Source organism: Ambystoma mexicanum, chromosome 11 (assembly GCF_040938575.1).
Source record: "Ambystoma mexicanum isolate Mex_15411 chromosome 11, UKY_AmexF1_1, whole genome shotgun sequence".
Lineage (NCBI taxonomy): Eukaryota > Metazoa > Chordata > Amphibia > Caudata > Ambystomatidae > Ambystoma > Ambystoma mexicanum.
Window position 1 is genome coordinate 409,588,077 of NC_090934.1, and position 20,096 is coordinate 409,608,172.

The 20,096-nt window shown below is 45.5% G+C and overlaps 1 protein-coding gene across 4 annotated transcripts in view; it reads left to right on the forward strand.

Annotated features, from left to right (window-relative positions):
• Positions 1–20,096, forward strand: part of ARHGAP1 (Rho GTPase activating protein 1) — a 902,391-nt gene that overhangs the window by 580,936 nt on the left and 301,359 nt on the right. For all 4 annotated transcript variants that reach the window (XM_069623207.1, XM_069623205.1, XM_069623208.1 and 1 more), the window contains one exon: positions 3,877–3,975. In XM_069623207.1, coding sequence (XP_069479308.1) covers positions 3,877–3,975 — 99 coding nt within the window. The remainder of the gene's footprint in view (positions 1–3,876; positions 3,976–20,096) is intronic.

The following is a 20,096-nucleotide window of genomic DNA, read 5'->3' on the forward strand; positions in this document are numbered from 1 at the left end:
CAAGACATCAAAGCATACATCAATCAAAAACAAGCATAAAATGGCCAACAAAAATGAATGATCGCTATGCGAACTGTTAGCTTGACATTGTTAAATAAATGATGCCACACTAATCCTGGTTCCATAGTACTATATAAAACTACCCATTCATTTTTTACATGTATGCTTCTCAGATTTGTTTGTTTCGAGCAAACAGGTAGACAATGCTCTAGGTTTTCTTTTATGTATTTGTTTTCACAAAAGCAACAATAAAGTAGCTCTATTGAAATGACTCTCCTTCTCACCAAAATTTTACAAGTTGGCCACAGGTTCATCCTAAACCGAATATATAAATTACGCATTTGGAGATTTGGACATTTGGAAAGATAGTCTGCCATACTTCGAAATTGCTTATGTAAAAATGGATTAGACTTGAAGTCAGTGTACCCAAAACACAAATTTCAAATTTATTATCCAGTCATGTTGGTATAATTTTTACTTTTGCTCGATCTGGGTTCATCAACAGTAAATCAAGAGTTATGGATGCATCAGCTAGTTCATGCAAGATATAATTGCACCACTCTTTGGTGAGTACTTGATCCCGAGCTAGAAGATGCTTTGCCATGATTCCCAAAAGATTATTGGCTTGTTAACCTAAAATGCTTTTTCTCAGTGTGGCATCCTTTTTCCACTTCACTTGGACTTCGAGGGATAACAAGCCCAGTTCATGCCTAGTTAGGAGTGTTGTTGAAAATCAAGCAGAACAAAGTAAACTACTGCCTTCTTTTCTACTTCTACTCCCTGAGAGGCCTCATAAAAATATCTGGGGTGTAAAGTTGCAAGACTGCAAAATGGGCATCTGTCCATACATTCTCCAACCATTACTTTGCGGGTCAATGCTAGCTCAGCAAAATCAGAGTTCAACCTTCCGTCTGCTCTGAAGGTGCTCCAGTAACGCTTAATTTTAGAAGCTGTAAAGATGAATCACTTAAGAATTTCAACACAGACTGTTACCTTGCATGCATATCCACCTCTGCTGCTTTCTCAGCAGGATGAAGCCTATATGTTAGCTCTTCAGTTCCATGTTGAAACATTTGAGCATGGTCGGGAGGAAAGCTCGGGTGCAACATGTTTGTCTTGGAAGCAAGACAACGCAGCGGAACACATGTTTGAATCCCAGTCCCACACTTGGAGACTGGTCTCCGGTATTAAGCACATAATAGAAGATTCAATCATTTTGTGGTGGTTGATGCTGGTACACGTGGGAGAGGATGGCTTTGGTATGGTCTTTTCCTTTTTTTTCACATGTTCATAAATACATCTGGGCCCTATGCTTACAAGTTCCAACAGAGAATAATAACAAAGAATACAACTGTAATGCTCACCTGGTTCCCCCGGAGGCGCGGGTCTTGATCTGGCGAGGATACTGTCTTCAGTGTTAGGCGCAGGGTTCGTTTTGCTCCCGGACTGGGCCCCCTTCCCACCGACAGTTTAAGCTGAAGAGAGAGATGTCTGCAAGGGTAAACCAAGGTATTAGTGTTTGGAAGGTTCGGAAAGTTCCTAGCCCCTCTCGCCCTTTCTTTCCCCGTGGAACTGGGTTGATATTGCGCTTACCTTATAAAGGTAAATGCCGGGCTCTCCATCCTGCGTCTTATGCAGGGGCGCTGGATCCAGTTGCTTCACTGGATGCGAGCTCTGCCTCTTGATAGCAGAGGATTTGCTGAGAGCAAAGACGCCGTTAATGCACGAGCGTGCCTTGTAAGTATTAAAGTTCCTTTTGCCTTGTTTTCTTCTCTTTCAAAAGTCTTAAGTCTGTAAAGTCTATGTCTTTCCCTTTTCAGATGCTGTGACGATGAAGATTATCCTTCTAATTGCACGTAAGTAGAAAGACTGCACTAGCGCTGGAGAATGCTCCGTAATGTCTCTTTTGTCTTTGCAGGTGCTGAGGTGTTGCGCAAACAGATTGAAAGCGAGCATAACACAGGTAAGCAGTCTTGTAACTAAGCGTTACTAACCAATGTATCTTGCCTTGCAGGTGCCGGAATGCAGCGCGAGCTGAGTTGGAACGGGCGTAACACAGGTAAGCAGAACTTGTAGTTGAATATTACTAACCGATGTTCTCTCTCTTCGCAGATGTCGGATGCCGGAAGAGAAAGGCAGAAAAAGGCGCCTTGGATGCTGCCGTTGGATTAGGTAAGTAGATTCACTGCCTTTACTTTAACCTAACCTGTGCCTTTGTTTTGCAGGAGCTGCAGAAGACTGAGGAAGACTGCAGATTGGATTCCAGCAGGTTATTTCGTGTTCACAGGATCTGGAGCTGGAGGTTTCCTGGAGCTGACACGGTGAGCGTCCTGCTGCAGATGCAGAATAACGCAAAGCACGTGAAACCAATCGGGTGTGGTTTAAATAGCCTTCTGTAGTGCTTAGGCGTCTCCTTCCACGGCCCCACCCAGGTAAGAAAAGAGTTCCAGATTTCTAAAAGAGTTCCTGTGTTCTGCTTCCAGGGAGTGGCTCCTGCTCCACCCAGACAGGAAAAGTAGTTCCAGGCAGAGAAGGATCAGGAGACCAGTTAGCTGGTAAGTAAGCAGCATGGTCTGTTACAGGTAGGTCCACCAAGCACTCTTATCCAATATGAGCCCGGCGCTTCCTGTGCCGGGACCAGTCACCATCATGAGCCTGGCGCCACTGGCGCCAGGACAAGGTCCAGAGGGTCCCTATAGGGACTGGCTGGTTCCTGGGATCAGAGTCATGGGCCTGCTTCCAAGGTCGTGGGGCAAGTCCTGACCCCTTGGAAGCAGGGATCATGACAACAACTGAATGATACAGAGGGTTACATATATACATAAGATCGTATTGTGCTACAGCGTTGCATTCATATAGCAGACAATAATTTACTGTGTTAAGAAATTACATACTTATATACATGACATTTCATAATTATACGAACAAAGAGAGGTCTTGCTCATGGAGCCATACTTTGACCTTTTTTTTGGAATTAATCCAATGTATAAGTTAATCAATAGTAAGCACTCTGCCACAGAGATTTTACTGATTTACTCTTGACCGTCTGAGACCCTTAACAAAATCATCTTTGAGGCTTTCTGCTGCTTCTCTGCAGGGCTGTCTGTCCTACACGCTGCTGTTCCTATTTTGGATCTTTGAAAATTTTTGAGTCCAGAAGATTGTCATTAGTGGGGCACATACTTTGGTTGCGTAAAGAGCCCATGGTGGGAGCCTCACTCAACACTCCTGTGTTAGTCCTCCTTTGGTCTTTCCTTTTGCGGCTCCCTCTCCTGACCCATTGCCACCCTCTACTGATTGTTTCCTGGACCACCAGTGCACCTTCGCCTGGCGCATTGTATACAACCTTTCTCGTCTGCAGGATTCTCTCCTTGTGTGAGACTTCCTTGCACCTCACCCTCTGTGGCTGTGCATGACCCTTTGTTGGACCCATCTACATGTTGCTGACCAGTGGAGTCACTTTGCTGAAAATGTTGGGGGGGACATGACATCTGAAGAAAAGGTGCCCCAGCCAAATGAATGGGGACAAAAGGATGTGCCATGAAAGTTGGGTAGGTCAAACACCCCCGTCCCCCCCTAAAATTACGCCCATGTTGCTGAGAGCGCTCAGTGAAACCCTCCTCTGACCCAGCGTGGGACACTCAGTCCCCCCTCCCCCTAGTTCTTCATCTCAGAATTACTATCCCTCAGTGGCATCCTGTGTTGGATTCTGGCTCTTTGTGAGAGCCCCTGTATTAATTGTTCCCTCTGTTAGTCTTTCTTTAGGAACCCCCTCTTCTATGGAAATCCTTGTAGGAATTGGGATCTCTGTGCAATGCTCTGTATGGCTTCTACTACCAATTACCCCTCTCCTAACACTTGTATTTTGGTTTCCAGCTTCAAGTTTGGGCGTAAGATTTTTTACATGAACTACCTGATGGAACTGGAGGAGCATCTGAAGCTGGAGCAGATCGGTATCCCATCGGAAGTGCTAAAGTAAGAACGGGCAGGGTCAGACAGGTACAGAGATTGTAATAGCCCTGCTAGGCTACCCAAAGGTTGTTGATCTGTCAAAGTGTGATAATGGCCATTGTGGGCTATCCTGGGTGTGGGCGGTAATGAGTGTGCAATAATTGCTGTGCTTGGGTACCACTGGAAGGGACACAAAGCACAATCTTTATAACGTGGCTGTATATATATTTCTGATGTTTGTTAATCTGCTTAGAATCACATGCTGTGCATAGGTCCGACATCCAGTGGTCACTGCGGAGTATTGCATTTTGTTTTTCGTAGTCGAAAAGGGGACGTCGACAAGGCGTGTCTGTAACACTATCTCTATAGTGACGTGCGTTGTACCCATAATCCCTCACGCTTCGAGGTCCCTCAGATTGTTTTTTTCCGCCCAGCTTCTCGTCACCTTACGCGGAGCTCCTAGAGAGACATTGCAAATACTTACTATCGGACCTCGGTCCTTAATTATACTTATTATATTGTTAAAGATCCCTCCCCTCGACGTTAGCTGTGAAGCTGTTTCTCCGCCGAGCAAGTTTTCGACGGAGGGGAAGAGACGGAGGAGATCCTTCGGCACTGCCGAACACGTGGCCTGGCCTCGCCGGCCAACATACAGTAGGGAGAGTGGGGGTTCGAACTTTTATCTTCTCTTTGACAATGTCTTTCTTTCTCCCCTATCTTTCCCTTGGGGTTGTTATCACCAGTTATTATTGCCTCAGCTATGGAGAGGACACCTTTTAAGTTTTGCCCACGCTGTAGGGGCAAATACACTTGGAAGGACAAACACAAGCTCTGTAATCGTTGCTTGCCCCTCGATCATAAGGAGGACAGCTGTGCGGCCTGTAAGCTCTTGAAACCAAGAACTCTTAAAGAACGCAAAGTTAAGAGGTGGGCGGCCTACGCTATGTCGAAGTCAGTTTCCTCACCCGCCGCCGCTGTTACAGAAAGTGACGAGTAGGGTGATAACTCAACGTCCGTTACGGAAGTCATTAACCCCCAGAAGGAGCGCTCCTCGACGTCCGTCCCCGGCCCCGACGGGCTCGGCTCACGCCCTGCTCATGGGGATGAACACCCCGGCGACAGGGACGCACGCAGACCCCATAGGCCTAAGCACACAACCCACGGCTCTTCTTCGTCGAAGACGAAGGATCCATCAGCGCCGAAGGGGATGCAGGGCACTCCGGCGTCTACCTCAGACCGTAAGGGTCTCAAGCCCCACCCGCAAACGCAGTCGCGACCAGCGATTGGGCTTTCATCAAACACGGGCGCTACCCCAAAATCATCCGACGTAACGCTCCATAGAGCGGCCGTCGAGGAACAACGCGTAACGCAGGCAACGTCGACACCAGAGTCCTCTACTGACAAACTCGTTGTCGAGAGCCTGGCGAGAATTGTTTCCGAAGACACACGTAAGCGGACGACGAAACAAACGTCGGATACCGCACAAAAAGCTATAGAAACGCCGAAAAAGCATAACAGTAGCCAGGAACTGCCCCTTTCATCCAAGGGCACTTCGGAACTACCGGAGGGCTTTTCAGATGGCGACGGAAACCTTTCTTCGACGTTGTGGGAGCGTTCTAAGCATTTTGAAGGTGAAAACACTGATTTCCCCCCTCTAGACTATTCAGGGGTCCCCCATGAGACCCTTGAAAGACTCCATTCTTGTATGGAGAAAATGGAAAGGTTTTTGGGAAACCAAAACCCACCCACACCCAAAAGACTAAGAGAATGGCCCCAGGATGACCCTAGGGTCAAAATTCCTAGGCTGTTTCCCCCTTCTACAGACGTATATGACCTCATGGAAGAGGAGCAATACCTCCAGGAAGATGTGTTTGGGTGGAGAGGAAGAACATGATGAAGAGGGGTTTGAAGAAGATCCTTACACTAGCGCAGGAGCTTTCGAAGAAGATACAGCTACCTCGCAGCCTTGGCAATCCCGATCAGTGCACTCAGACCCTGATGTCTTTCACCCTTCTCCTCCCAAGGATTCACCTATTGGAAACACCTCTCCCATAGATGACCAACCTTCACTTAATGCACTATTGCGCAAGGCAGTAGCGCATTTTGAAATAGACACAGGGGAGACTCTTCCTGACATAGACCTTGTAGAGAAAGTTATTAAAGAAAAAGCCCCTGTTAGTCAGTCTATTCCGCTCCTGGCTTCTATAAAGAGAAGAATAACTCCTTCCCTTTCCAATCCTGCCTTAGTCAGAGGGGTCAACCCACGGATAGAAAAGCTCTTCAGCCCTTCGCCCTCTGACCCGTTGTACATCAGAGGCCATTCTATTCCGGACTCCCTCGTAGTTACTAATACAAGGAAAAGAGCAGGGGTACCACTATCCACTAGTGAGGCACCACCTGACAAAGAGGGCAAAAAGCTCTACGCACTTGGGAAGAGAATCACAACGTCTGCCGCCTTTTCAACTAGGATTGCAAATAACAATTCCCTACTAGCTAGCTACGCAGATGCACAGTGGAGCAAGCTGCGCAGCGAAGCAGAGGACGCACCAGAACCCCTGCGTTCACGCCTGTTAGCTACAATCTCAGAGGGAACTCTTGTAAACCAGGGCATCGTAAAGAATTCCTTAGATGCCGCAGAGACGGCTGGCCATTCCCTGGTTCAGGGAACACTTCTCAAACGCCATGTCTGGCTGCGCAATTCGGGATTTAAGCCGGAAACCCAGGCTTCCCTGATAAATAAGCCCATAGAAGAAACACATCTGTTTGGGAAAGCAGTTGATGAGGCCCTAGAACATGCGAAGAAAGAGTTTGATACCATCAAAACTCTTGACCAAATTTCTAGGCCCCCTAACAGATGCGGCTATGGCAATAGACGCTCCTTTCGTGGCCAACGCCAGCAGCAAAACCAACAGCAATTTTACTCTGCTACCAACTGGCCCTCTAACCAGGGTAACAACACCCAGCTTAGTCAAAGAGGCCAACGCCGTGGCAGGGGAAGAGGTCGCGGCTCCAGCCCCAAAGGCTCCACGCCCAATACCAACAAATGACCCGAAGATTCGGGTCCCCTCCCATGCATCACCGGTCGGGGGCCGGCTAACATCGTTCCTTTCAGCATGGGAGGGAATATCGTCAGACCGCTGGGTATTATCCACCATAGCCCACGGATACTGCATCGAATTCAACGGTTCCCCGAAGTACAGACCCCCACGGAACCGACGCATGACACCAGAACACCTCACCATTCTTCTTCAAGAAGTAGAAGCGCTACTGAAAAAAGAAGCTATAGAGGCTGTCCCCCTATCTCAGGTAACAGAAGGTATTTATTCAGTGTACTTCCTTGTACCCAAAAAGGACTTAACCATGCACCCTGTATTAGATCTGCGCCCAGCGAACAAGTTTGTCAAACCCCAAAAGTTTCGTATGGTGACCTTGCAGGAAGTAATCCCACTGTTATCACAGGGAGATTACATGACAACACTGGACATGAAAGATGCATACTTTCATATTTTAATGTTGCCAGCGCACAGAAAATACCTCAGGTTCAAGATAGAGAACAAACACTACCAGTTCAGAGTACTACCCTTCGGGATAGCATCTGCACCAAGGGTATTCACGAAAGTACTGGCAGTGGCAGCGGCCCACCTGCGCAGGTTATCCATCCCGGTATACCCTTACCTCGACGACTGGCTCTTAACAGGGGATTCTTACGAAACATGCTTCTCCAATACCCAAATGACTATAGACCTTTTGTTCCAACTGGGCTTCTCCATCAACGAAAAGAAGTCCAGCTTAGACCCCAACCAAATCAAACAATTCCTAGGGGCTCTAATTCGAACAAAGGACGGCCTCGTCTTCCCCTCCAACGAGAGGGTCCAAAACATGCTGTTTCAGATCCCCCATTATGTGGCAGGTCGAGAGGTGACGGTACGCAAAGCAATGCGCTTGCTAGGAATGATGGCGTCATGTATTTATTTGGTACCTCACGCGCGCCTGCGCATGCGCCCAATGCAAGAGTGGCTCAACAGCCAGTGGTGTCAGGCCAGCGGACAATGGGACAATCTAGTGGTGGTCTCGCAGGCCTTGGTTCTCTCGCTACGGTGGTGGACAAAAGAAAACCTGTTATTAGGGAAAACATTTGCCACACCCGCAGTGGAAGCCACTCTAACCACAGACGCATCCCTTACAGGATGGGGGGCTCACCTATCCCATCACACTGATCACGGAGCGTGGACTCCGAGCTTAGCATCCAAGCATATAAACCTGCTGGAACTACTAGCGGTGTTCAAAGCACTGAAAGCCTTTCAGGAACACCTATAAGGAAAGACAGTGATGGTCCTCACAGACAGCACCACAGCCATGTACTACCTCAACAAGCAAGGGGGCACTCACTCTCCAGGACTGTCCAAGCTGTCCCAGAACATCTGGAAGTGGTCTCTCAAACACAACATGTTCCTACTATCACAACATGTACCAGGGGAACTCAATCTGCTAGCAGACGAACTCAGCAGAGACTTCCCCCTGCCCGTAGAGTACGAATGGCGGTTACAAGAAGACATCGTCTTCGACGTCGTCACACAGTGGGGTTTCCCAGAAATAGACCTGTTCGCAACTCTGGAAAACTCTCAATGCCAAGATTACGCCTCCAGGTACCCCCAGAACCAGTCCAAGGGGAACGGTCTATCGATTCCATGGTCAGGGAAATTTGTTTACGCTTTTCCCCCCGACTCCCCTTCTCAACAAGATAGTGCACAAGATGCACCAGGAACAAGTTACCATGATACTGGTGGCCCCTATGTGGGCCCGACAGCCATGGTTCGCTCACTTGTTGGAGATGTCTCTATCTCCTCCAATGAAACTGCCCTGCCCGTACAACATGCTGTCACAAGACAGGGGCAGGACACTGCACCCATGCCCTCAGACCATGAACTTAGCAGCCTGGCTCCTGAGGTCATAGAATTTGGACATTTACAACTTCCACAGAGGTGCATGGACATCCTCAGAGAGGCCAGAAAGCCTAACGCTTGTCACTGCTATTCTAGCAAATGGAAAAGATTTATCATCTGGTGTAGAGGGAAGAGTATCAACCCCGTTGACTGCTCTCCCACACAAATTATTCTGTACCTGACCCATTTACTGGACTTGGGTCTAGTATTCAATTCTATTAAAGTACACCTGGCAACGCTTTCTGCTTACACCACTTCACAACTCAAAGTATCGTGGTGGAAGATCCCAGTAATCAAAGCCTTCATGGAAGAGGTAAAGCCTCCAATAGCAAACCCAGCTCCCGGCTGGGATCTAAATGTGGTACTCACCAGGCTCATGGGGTCACCCTTTGAACCCATGCACAAGCAACTCTTAAAGATCTCACTCTTAAGACTGCTTTCCTAATAGCTATTACCTCCATTAGGAGAGTAAGTGAACTACAGGCCCTTTCGGTTTTAGACCCCTTTGTAACAGTTCACAAGGATAAAGTGGGTCTACGCACACACCCAAGGTTCGCACCGAAATTCATCTCTAAATTCCATGTCAACCAGTCTATAGAACTACCAACGTTCTTTCAAAATTCTTCAAATCTAGGAGAAAAAAGCCTGCATACACTTGATGTGCGCAGAGCTGTCATGTTTTACATGGAAAGAACTAGTCCACTGAGAAAGACTAATGAGTTCTTTGTCTCGGTGGCAGCAGGAAGAGAAGGAGATGCAGTTTCAAAATCCACTATATCTACATTGATTGTACAATGCATCACTCTCTGTTACACTCTTGCTAAGAGAGAACTACCCTTCAAGCCAAGAGCACACTCTACTCGAGGCACTGGGGCATCCATAGCATTCATTGCAAATGTTCCCCTTGAGTCCATCTGCAAAGCGGCAACCTGGAGTTCTGTACACACCTTTACAAAACACTACTGTCTAGATGCCCACTCTAGATCTGATTCCCAGGTGGGACAAGCAGTATTAAGACATCTTTCCTTCTCACAACCCACCTCCAACTCCGGTACTGCTCGCTAGTCTATGCACAGCATGTGATTCTAAGCAAATTAACAAACATCAGAAGACAATGCATTACTTACCGTAAAAGCATTTCTGATGGTTCTATCTGCTTAGATTCACATGCGCCCACCCTTCCTCCCCGCTCGGATGGAAGGAACATAGACATCCTTTTCTATATCTCTTTTCTGTACTCACTCACGTCTAGAAGGCTCCCTCAGGGCAGAAAAATACAAACATAGGGACCTCGACGCGTGAGGGATTATGGGTACAACGCACGTCACTATAGGGATAGTGTTACAGACACGCCTTGTCGACGTCCCCTTTTCGACTACGAAAAACAAAATGCAATACTCCGCAGTGACCACTGGATGTCGGACCTATGCACAGCATGTGAATCTAAGCAGATACAACCATCAGAAATGCTTTTACGGTAAGTAATGCATTGTCATATTTCTGAGGCTTGTGGAATCGGGTTAGCTTTGGCCCCAAGGGTATTCACCAAGGTACTGGCGGTGGCGGCAGCACACCTACGCAGGGAGGCAATCCCGGTGTACCCTTACCTGGACGACTGGCTCATCACGGGGAAACCCCAGTAATTTGCAGAACAAACATTCAAAGGACTATCGACCTCCTCTTCGAATTGGGCTTCTCAATAAACGGGAAAAAGTCAAGTCTAGTGCCAAGCACATCCAAACAATTCTTAGGAGCTATCCTAGACACTCAAGAGGGGTTGACCTTTCCTTCAGAGGAAAGAATTCGGAATATACTGCTGCAAATTCCGCAATACCAGTCCGGTCGCCAGATAACGGTACGCAAAGCAATGTGTTTGCTGGGCATGATAGCGTCATGTATTTACCTGGTCCCCCACGCGCGCCTGCGCATGCGTCCCATGCAGGAATGGTTGGCGAAACAGTGGTCTCAGGCAAGTGGTCAGTGGGACGATCTAGTGGTCGTTTCGCCAACACTGGTACAAAGCCTTCACTGGTGGACAAGAGAGAATCTGTCCAAGGGGAAACCCTTTTACGATCCCGAGATACAGGCGGTAGTCACAACCGATGCATGCCTGACGGGGTGGGGAGCTCACCATCTCCACCACACAGCTCAGGGTCTCTGGTCTCACGCAGTGGCCAAGAATCACATCAACCTTCTAGAGCTTCTGGCAGTATTCAGAGCGCTTCAAGCTTTCGAACCCTACCTTTTAAACCTGTCAGTGCAAATCCGGACAGACAGCACTACAGCCATGTTCTACCTGAACAAACAAGGAGGGACTCGCTCGCCAAATCTGTCCAAGCTTGCCCAGAAAATCTGGATATGAGCACTCAAATGGAACATCTTCCTGTCATCGCAACATGTTCCAGGAGATCTCAATTCCCTAGCGGATGCTCTGAGCAGAGACCCCCTCCCAGAGGAACACGAGTGGTGTCTACACAGAGAAGTCATAGAAGATATCTTCTCTCAGTGGGGTTTCCCCACTATAGACCTATTCGCCACAAGCGAAAACAGACAATGCCCAGGATTCGCATCCAGGTTCCCCCAACCAGACTCCCAGGGGAACTCCCTGTGGATGAACTGGTCAGGGATGTTTGCGTACGCTTTTCCACCAACTCCTCTAATCAGGAAGGTGGTCAACAAGATGAACAGAGAATCGACGACGCTTGTCCTGGTTGCTCCCATGTGGGCGAGACAACCATGGTTCCCACACCTACGCAGACTGGCGGTGTGCAAACCCATCAGACTTCCGAGCTGGTACAACCTATTGTCCCAGCACCAAGGTCAAACAGTGCACCCTCAACCCAACTCAATGAACCTGGCAGCATGGCTCCTGAGGTCATAGAGTTTGGACATCTCAAATTACCACAGAGGTGTATGGACATCCTAAAAGAGGCTAGGAAGCCCAACACGAGGCACTGCTACTTTGACAAATGGAAAAGATTCGTAATCTGGTGCCAAAGTAAGCAAGTCAACCCAGTTGATTGCACTCCTTCCACTATTGTTACTTACATGCTCCACCTGCTGGATGCGGGGCTGGTTTTTAACTCACTGAAGGTACACCTGGCAGCCCTGTCAGCATACACCACTTCCCATAACAAGGTGTCGTGGTGGAAAGTACCAGTAGTTAAGGCCTTCATGGAAGGAGTAAAGAGACTTCACCCTCCTATTTCTAACCCACCACCAGGATGGGACCTGAACGTGGTGCTATCTAAACTCATGGGCCCCCCATTCGAGCCCATGCATAAAACAAGTCTCAAACACCTGACCTATAAGACTGCCTTCTTAGTAGCCATTACATCCATAAGAAGGGTCAGTGAAATTCAGGCTCTGCCAGTGCAGGATCCTTTATTTACTATTCATAAGGATAAGCTGGTTTTACGGACACACCCTAGGTTCTTACCTAAGTTTATTTCCAAATTCCATGTAAACCAGTCCATCGAGCTTCCGGCTTTCTTCCAAAACCCACAAAGCTCGGCTGAGGTTAAACTACACACCCTAGATGTGCGTAGGGCGGTCCTTTACTACGTAAACAAGACCAGACCGCTTAGGAAAACAGATCAACGGTTTGTCTCCGTAGCCACAGGCAAGGAGGGAGATCACGTCTCTAAGGGTGCCATCTCCAGGTGGATTGTCAACTGTATCCCGTTGTGTTACTCTCTTTCTGACAAAACTTTGCCTTTTACGCCCAGACCCCAATCGACGAGGCATTGGGGCCAATCTGGCTTTCATTGCAAACGTTTCCCTTGACACCATTTGCAAAGCAGCTACTTGGAGCTCTATTCACACTTTTACTCAGCACTACTGCATTGACACCCATTCCAAGACAGATACTCAAGTGGGACAAGCGGTTCTAAGACATTTATTTGCTCATGACCCTTCTCAAATCCCACCGCCTTCTAACACTGCTCACTAATCTATGCACAGCATGTGTTCTAAGCAGATTCCACAAGCCTTAGAAGGGATACATTACTCACCGTAATCGTATTTCTGATGCTTGTATCTGCTTAGATTCACATGCGACCCACCCTACCTCCCCTCTGAGAGAAGACGCATGGATGCTTGTAGTCTTATCTTATCTATCTTCTATCTGCTTGGATCATCTGTACTCACGCTACTCCTCATGCTACCTCATGTCAGAAAAAATACAATCTGAGGGTCCTAGACGCGTGAGGGATCATGGGTACAGGGGACGTCACACTAGGGATAGTATTACTGGCATGCCCTGTGTCGACGCCCATTTTCGAGTTTCGAAAAACAAACTGTAATACTCCGCAGCTTCCACTAGATGTCGGCCTATGCACAGCATGTGAATCTAAGCAGATACAAGCATCAGAAATACGTTTACGGTGAGTAATGTATCCCATATCTATATCTCATGGCCTGCGGTAGCGGCCAAATAGTTATGGTTAAGTTGCTAAACCCATAGGAAGAGCACTTTTTGGGCGGCTTATAACTTCACTACCTGTGGACGAATCCTCACCAAACCATGCAAAAAAAAAGTATATGGCCCACTCTGAATTGTTTTGGTGAGGTTTGGTCAAGGGGGGGCAAAGTTATAGGGGGTCCCATAATTTCTTTTTTTAACCATAGACCTAATGGGAAAAAAACTTTTCTCCAGCCTACAGCCCAAACTGCTGGATGGATTTTCACCAACTTTGCGGCAGGAGCGCCGGCTTGGTTCCGAAAGCAGGCTTTTGTTTGGTGTAAATTGGTCCAGTAGTTTGGGCTGTAGGCGTGAGCAAAGTTTTTTCCCATTATGTCTATGGTAAAAAAAGAACTTTTGGGACCCCCCTAACACTTTGCCCCCCTTTACCAAACCTCACCAAACTTTGCAAAACAATTCAGAGTGGGCCATATACTCGTTTTGCAAAGATTGGTGAGGATTCGCCCACGGGGAGCGACCAAAACGTAGGGCAAAATAAAATGTGATATCTATGTGCGCTACGTGGACACACTTCCCTGTTCGCTCCGCAGACAGGACACCGATTGGCTAATAGACTTGCGTCACGTCTGCGGGCACACAACATGTTCGCTGATTTGTTGGCGTGAAGCGGGAGGTGTGTCAGATTTTTGGAAACGCCCGCCATCTTGGATTTGCGGACATTGCGGTAAAAACATATTAAACACAGCATTTCACTTGTCCAACTTATCAATAATCTCTGGGGAGGTGAGGAGTGATGAGGATGGGATGGAATATGGCTGCAAGAAGCAAAACAATGGGTGTTTTTCGCCGCAAACAGTTCGGATGTTCGAGGACAGTCCTGAGGAGTTCACGGACACCCCAGCACTACAGGGTTGGTGAAGAACAGTTTTTGGATGGCTTATAACTTTGGCGCCACTTAATGAAACTGCATGTAATTTTGCAATTCTCTTCTAGAAGTAATCCTGAATGTGTTTGCAAAGTTTGGTAGGATTCTGTCAAGGGGGGGCAAAATTAGATGGGGGGGGGGATCTCAAATAATGTAAAGGCTTATAAATGTGGTGCCATTTGACAAATCTACACTAAGGTTTGCAAAAAGATTATAGATCTAGATATAAATGTTTTTGTAAAGTCTGAAGGGATTTTGTCAAGTGGGGGCTAGGTTATATGACGATCGTATGTGCATACATTTGACACTTTTGAAAACATAAAACATGGGTGGATTTCCAGCAAACTTGTGTAAGGAGCATTGAAAAGGACCTGAAAGCATGATTTTGCAAATGTGCCCGTGTTTTATTTTTTGACAAGTGTCATAATGTAGGTACAAAAAATTGTGATACACCTTTGGTGACTGAGGTGTAGCCTGTGGCCATGGACAGTGGCCAGATTGTGCGGGTCTTGGAATTAAGGTCATGATCTGGACAATCTGGCTACTGGCCATGACCACGAGGGACAAAACATGGTGTTAAAGTGGGCATGTCCACCTGGGACTGGCTCTGTGGTAAAGTTATTCGAAATTGGGATCGATTTGAAAAGGAAGAAAAATGTGTTTGTGGTAATATGGTCAGTGTTCTCTTTTTACCTTCTGGAGGCTGCCATGGAAAGCGAAGAGGGGCCCTGTATGTAACCCCGCCTTCCCTTTCTGTGGTGGCCATCTTGGAAAAGGATTTTCCTTCCTACACCAGGACGCCGCAGGCATCCCGGTATAGGAAGACAAATATTTTTTTAGCACCCCGGATTCCCGCTTTGGGAACCTAGGGTGCTAAAGGCCTTCATCCCCCATTACAGGGGCTGGAATGGGGGGATAATGGTCCAGAGACCTCGTTATCCACCTTTGCTTTGCTTGTGCTGATAACTTTGGCTGCCGGGCTGGTATCCACCATTCCAGTCCCAGAAAAGGAGGATGAACGTACTATGTACTTTACTGAGAATTATAAAGTAGATGGAGTCTATACGTTTTATTTAGTTCTATTTTTTTTAATTGTGAAAGGTGGTTCCTAAAGGAACATTTCTTTTTGTTGTTTTTGGATGTATTTTTTTTATTTTTTTTTTTGGCAGGAGAGCTAAGAACGAAAGGTGGGGAGGGAAATGAGGGAAGAGGCACTAAACACAAATATGGATGGGAAGGTGGACAGGGGAAAATGTTGCACGTGTTATTTGTAAGGTAGGGGGCAGTGTTTCTCATGCGTCTCGATTACAGCAGTAGTGGTGGCTCTTGGGGAGGATGGTTGGCATTAGCTGATGCCATTTTAAGATAAGTAGCAGTTTGCTAAAAGTATGTACTGTGTACTAGATTGTTAATGGATAATGAGTAGGAATAGGTGTTGGAGCTGTACAATGGACATTTTGAAGTTGAAAGTTCCTACATCAGTAGAAAATGCAGTTCCAAACTGCCCGCGATGAACAGATCTTATTGTGAAGTGCGGACGGGTTCTCGGAAAAGTCATCATGCCACGCCAGCGTATGGTCATGTGGCTCTGTCCGGAAGGTCCGCAATGAAGTCAGATGTTCGTAGACATCTACGAATGCAAAACTAGTTGAAATAGTTGCAAAGAGTGTATAGAAGTGTTAAAAATGATTCTACAAGGTGGGAAATGGCAGAGTTTTAATGTGACACTTTGTAAATTGGACACAAATATTGCTATATTGGGTAAGTATGATATTAGTAAGTTGTAGGAAAATAGTATGCACTGGTAAAAACCCATGAAATTCACTGAAAAAACTTTGTTAAAGGGACGTTATGGTTAAGTTGGACTAATAACCTCTGAAATTCAATGAAAAACCTTTGTTAAAGGGACGTTATGGTTACAAGTAAAACGGAAAAACCTCAGAAATTTGCCAGTTATGGTAAGCTAAGCAACCATAACTCGCGCCACCACCGTGCCCTGCTAAGACTAACACCCAGGACATCAAAGATGACATCACAAAAGTTTGGTGAGGTTTGGTTCAGGGGCAAGGTTATAGGGGGGGAATCCCAAAATTTATTTTTTTCCCATAGACCTAATGGGAAAAACCTTTGCTCATGCCTACAGCTGAAACCGCTGGACAGATTTCCACCAAATTTGCAGCAGGAGGGCGGCTTAGTCCGGAACGTTTTTTCAAATGACCAAACGTAAGGCAAAAAAATGAGTGATGATCTGTGTCTGTGTTCCCGGTTCAATCTGCGGAAAGGACACCGATTGGTTAATCGGCTTGCATCATGTCCGCGAACATGCAACTTGTTCGCTGATTGGTTGGAGTGAGGCGTGAGGTGCGTCGCATTGTTTAGATGCACCCGCCATCTTGGATCCGCGGACAGCGCAGCGGCAAACAGAGGCAAAATGCAATTCTGGGGAGTGTGTTGGTGTGCAGGAGTGCTTGAGGAGTAAGAAATGGGTCAAATACTGTATTTGTTTAGGTGGCAGGTGCCCCTGATGTGTTCGCCATGTCCGCAGTCATCGCGGCTGTCTGCGGACATAATAAATGCACTACTAGCTATTTTACTTTAGTATGATGTTGGTTTTGGGTTGTTCGTAAGGCATTGATTGTAATTAATATCCCCTATAAGCAGCCCACATACCACAGTCAAAATGTTTGGTAGCAAAGATGTGTTATGCTGCAGTGGTTGCGGCCAGGGCCTAGAGTCTTGGGTGCATGGCTGTAGGCCTTCGACCATGCACCCAAAACTCTAGGCCCTGGCCACAACCACCGCAGCATAACACGCCCATAGAATCAAACACCCATCAAATATCCACAACCCAAACGTTTGTGTACTGTTTCATTTGTAGAGTTTGTATGTGAAGTTTTGGCTAGGCTATGCAGTTAAGATTGTAGAGTTTGTAACAAGGAATGCATCATAAGATACCCATGGAAGTAAACATTTTGGATTGTGGTGTATGGTTAGATGTTTGCTTGAATGGGTGTGTTATGCAGCGGTGTTTGTGAGTCCATTTATTTTATACTTACTGGTTGAGTTTTTTGTGGTTGAATGCAGTTTTTTCATGACATGGGTAATTGAACCATACTTTTTTGATCTCTGTGATTAAAAAAAAAAGAATCATATTTTAGAGTAGGTAGTTCATAATGAGTTATTTAATTGCATAATAGACATTTCTGTATTTTTTTTGTCCCTCATATTTAGTACTTTACATGTACTATAGTTCAAACCAGTGTACTGCGCAATTTGCTCAGTTTTTGTTTTTGTTTTCTAAATCATTGGGTCTGTGAGGAAAAAAAATCCATGCTGGATTAAAAAAAAACTGTTGTGGTACAATATATTTCTTTCATTGTTTTACTGTTTATTTCTTGTTTCTTGCTAATCTTCTATCTGTTTGCTTGTTGCAGAATCTTGGGGCAGTTAGATGCATGTTGGCGTACTCTAATTGTGCATAGTTTTGTAGTTGAAGTTTTGCTTATGTTCATACACAGATTACGTATTAAATTTTGGTTTTAAGAATATTAAGGAAGCGTTTACAAGATTTGCTGGTAATCTCTGCTTTAGAGTAATGGTACTATCATTACATTTGAACCATCCACAATTCTTTTTTATATATGCAGTTTAGTGACCTGCATTGGTTGTGGCTCCTGCATGGTAGATTATTCCTATTGTTGTGAAGGTTTTCTTACCAAGTGATACTTGACCATGTGTGAATCCAGTCAGCTTACAGTTGTTTTTGGTATCATCTGCATTGTAACGTAAAAGCATTACTTTTACATATTTACTATGTGTCTGTATTTGTAAGGTGGAGCGATTATCTGAATTGCAGGTAGTACATTATCTGCCATGGTTTGCATTTTGTACAAGTTGCTGAAATGGAATGGATTCACAGTTTGGTATGGATGCATACACAAAGCGTTGATTAGGGACTTGTTCCTGTGCCACATGGCTGCAGAGAGTGCATGTATGTTTCCACATGTATGAAATCTGTAAGATTTTATTTATAGGTATGTTTTTGTTTTCCAGTACTCGTAGTAAGTACATTAGAAATTCTTGTGGATCTTCTTGTGAATTTATAGTATATTTGACCATTCCAGCATAGTACACGAAGTGTTGTCAGGATTGTTGGTTGCATTTCTATGAAGGACTAACATTTGCAAACACCTTTGGTCTGTACTGTGTAAGTAAATGTTGTCAATAATTGGTGGCAATTGGAATACAATATTTATTGCTACATTTGCATAGCAATTTACACCAGTTGTATTTGAATGAACCTGACAGTTCTGTGTCGAAGTAATTTGTTCGGAGTGTGTGTTGCTTCTTTGAAGAAGTAGTTGAGTTACTTTTACCAGTAGATTCTTCTTTGGTTGTGGTACTTGATGAAGTATTAGTTATTTTTTTCTTTAGAGGAACTGCAGTGAGATCCTGTATTGGTTCAGTTTTAAGTAGTTTTCTTTTACAACGTTTTGCTTTTTGCGGAACAGGATAGGTTTTTAGATGGGGTGTAGAGTGAACGCAGTCTATTGTATTCTAGAACGCAAGGAATATCAGCATTTACTTTACTTGCATCAAAGTTGATTAGAAATAGCCGTCAAGTGTACGTAAGCGTGATAGTGCTACATAGCTCATGCCTTCTTTAAAGACTGTGCTACCAATATCTATCTAGGCTTTACCTAGGGTAAGACCTTGTGATTTGTGAATGGTAACTGCGTATGCTAGAGTTAGTGAAAATTGTTCTCTGCGTGCATACATGTCTTTGAAAAGAAGGAAGCGGGCTTTTGAGCGTCCTATCCTTAACTTCTGATGGTTTGTCAAAGAGAATATTGACAAATTGAATGTTGTCTCGTGGGTATGTTTGAAAGCCAACAACTGTACCAACTGCTCCATTAACTAGTCCTTGCTCCATTTCAAGGTTACGTTTAAGCATTACTCTACAGTTTAAAGATAATTTTAATATTTTCTCCTAACCATCTGTGTTGGAGATAGAGTTTTCTAAGGTATTTAGTCTTGTGGCTTGTTGACACATGGGTAGGGTTATACCATGTACGTCCAGTTTCAATGTGGAGCAAATTTCAATTATTGGTTGCATTTCTTTTTTTAACATTGTTTCATTGAATTTTGAACAGCTTGCAAGAGTTGGCATCAAGGACATACAATTGGCATTTTTTCCATGACATCAGTAGCACATGGGTTATGGCCATAGAGTGCATGGATGTGCCTGGTTTTTGCTTCTTGAGATAGTACACCAACTCTAATACTTTTTAAAATGTTGGCGTATGTGAGGTCTGCAGACTGGTGCATGTTTTCTGTTAATTCTCTATATTGGAAATGTTGCCAAAGGTTGACATTTCCTATGCTGCCAAGAGTTTTACGGCACAGTTTGTGCCCTAAGGTTTTAAAAATAGGTTCACCTTTCACTGGTGTCAATTGAAGATATCTCAAACAATATGTTTTCCTCCAAAGAGCTCTTCGTAGTCTGTTTTGAGGACCTCTTGTAATCGGAGGTGAATCAAAGCCAACATTAGGTTGGAGACCATGCTCACCTCATCTATTAGCAGCGTTTTCATTTGTTTCAAAACTCTGCGTAGTTCCATTACAGCTTCTGTGGAAAGTTTGTCATAGTGTAATTTATTTTGGTGTTCTACTGGAAGAGTAGTAATCGGTGTAAAGTGACACTACCTATGCTGTAGGCAGCTGAACCTGTGGGGGCAGTTACAACAACTGACAGTTTGTTGTTTGTCAATTGTTGGAGGAACTTGCTGATGATTTTGATTAAGAATGTTTTGCCTGAATCAGCTTGACCACTCATGTATAGCCGTATAGGTTT